The 820-nt window shown below is 39.4% G+C and overlaps 1 protein-coding gene across 1 annotated transcript in view; it reads left to right on the top strand.

Annotated features, from left to right (window-relative positions):
- ctsbb (cathepsin Bb) overlaps positions 1–820 on the top strand; it is a 7,819-nt gene continuing 6,999 nt past the window's right edge. The window contains exons 1-3 of the mRNA XM_015048720.1: positions 1–109; positions 459–582; positions 676–761. Of these exons, the coding sequence (XP_014904206.1) occupies positions 460–582; positions 676–761 (209 nt within the window). The 5' untranslated portion in view covers positions 1–109; position 459. The remainder of the gene's footprint in view (positions 110–458; positions 583–675; positions 762–820) is intronic.

Raw genomic sequence — 820 nt, 5'->3', positions numbered from 1 at the left:
TGATTCCATGACTTTGCAGCTCACATAAAGGACCGCAACAGACCTTGTCCTTTGTCGGGAACGAAAATAGCGGTGAAGAGAAGCTTTCCACTTTGAAACAGCAACTCAGGTAGGAGGACATTGATTTGAGATGTCTTTTTTTGCTCTTGTAACTAGAATTGTAGATATTGAAATAATTTTTATTCATATTAATACTTACAGCACTGGTTTGTCTCAGAATTTAATAATTCAATGTTTGGAAAGTTATCCAGTAATTGACTTCTTTGAAATGGTGTCATCCTATATAAAATGAACTACATGTTTCTGGTTTTAATCAGAGAAAATAAGCATAACAGCTAGCATCACTTGGAACAGTAAATAGCGTGTAATTACAGCTACAATTATCATATTTCTTTTTATGATTTGAGGTGTTTTAATAATGTTTCTCCCATTAACTAATAATGCCATCTGTTATTCAGGATGCATCCTTTCTTCCTGCTCTGTGTCGCGGTGGCGGGGTCCGTTGCCTGGGCTCGACCTAATCCCTCTCCCTTCTCCTCAGAACTGATCCACCTTATCAACAAAGCCAACACCACCTGGACTGTGAGACTATTCCTGTGTTTTTTCCCCATGATGAAAGTGACACAGCCACAGACTGTGGTAATAATCCAGCTGTATTACTTCGCTCTTGTTTAGGCTGGCCAGAACTTCCATAATGTTGACATCAGCTATGTGAGAGGGCTTTGTGGGACCATCCTGAAGGGACCCAAACTGCCAGAGGTGTAAGTATTAACAGTCAGTGGTGGAGAAAGTACTCAAAAAATGTACTTAAGTAAAAGTA

The sequence above is a fragment of the Poecilia latipinna genome, unplaced genomic scaffold (assembly GCF_001443285.1).
Source record: "Poecilia latipinna isolate Pla-1442-1.1 unplaced genomic scaffold, P_latipinna-1.0 Scaffold901, whole genome shotgun sequence".
In the NCBI taxonomy this organism is placed as follows: domain Eukaryota; kingdom Metazoa; phylum Chordata; class Actinopteri; order Cyprinodontiformes; family Poeciliidae; genus Poecilia; species Poecilia latipinna.
The sequence above is the reverse complement of the archived record's forward strand: the minus strand, read 5'-3'. Positions and strand labels throughout refer to the sequence as shown.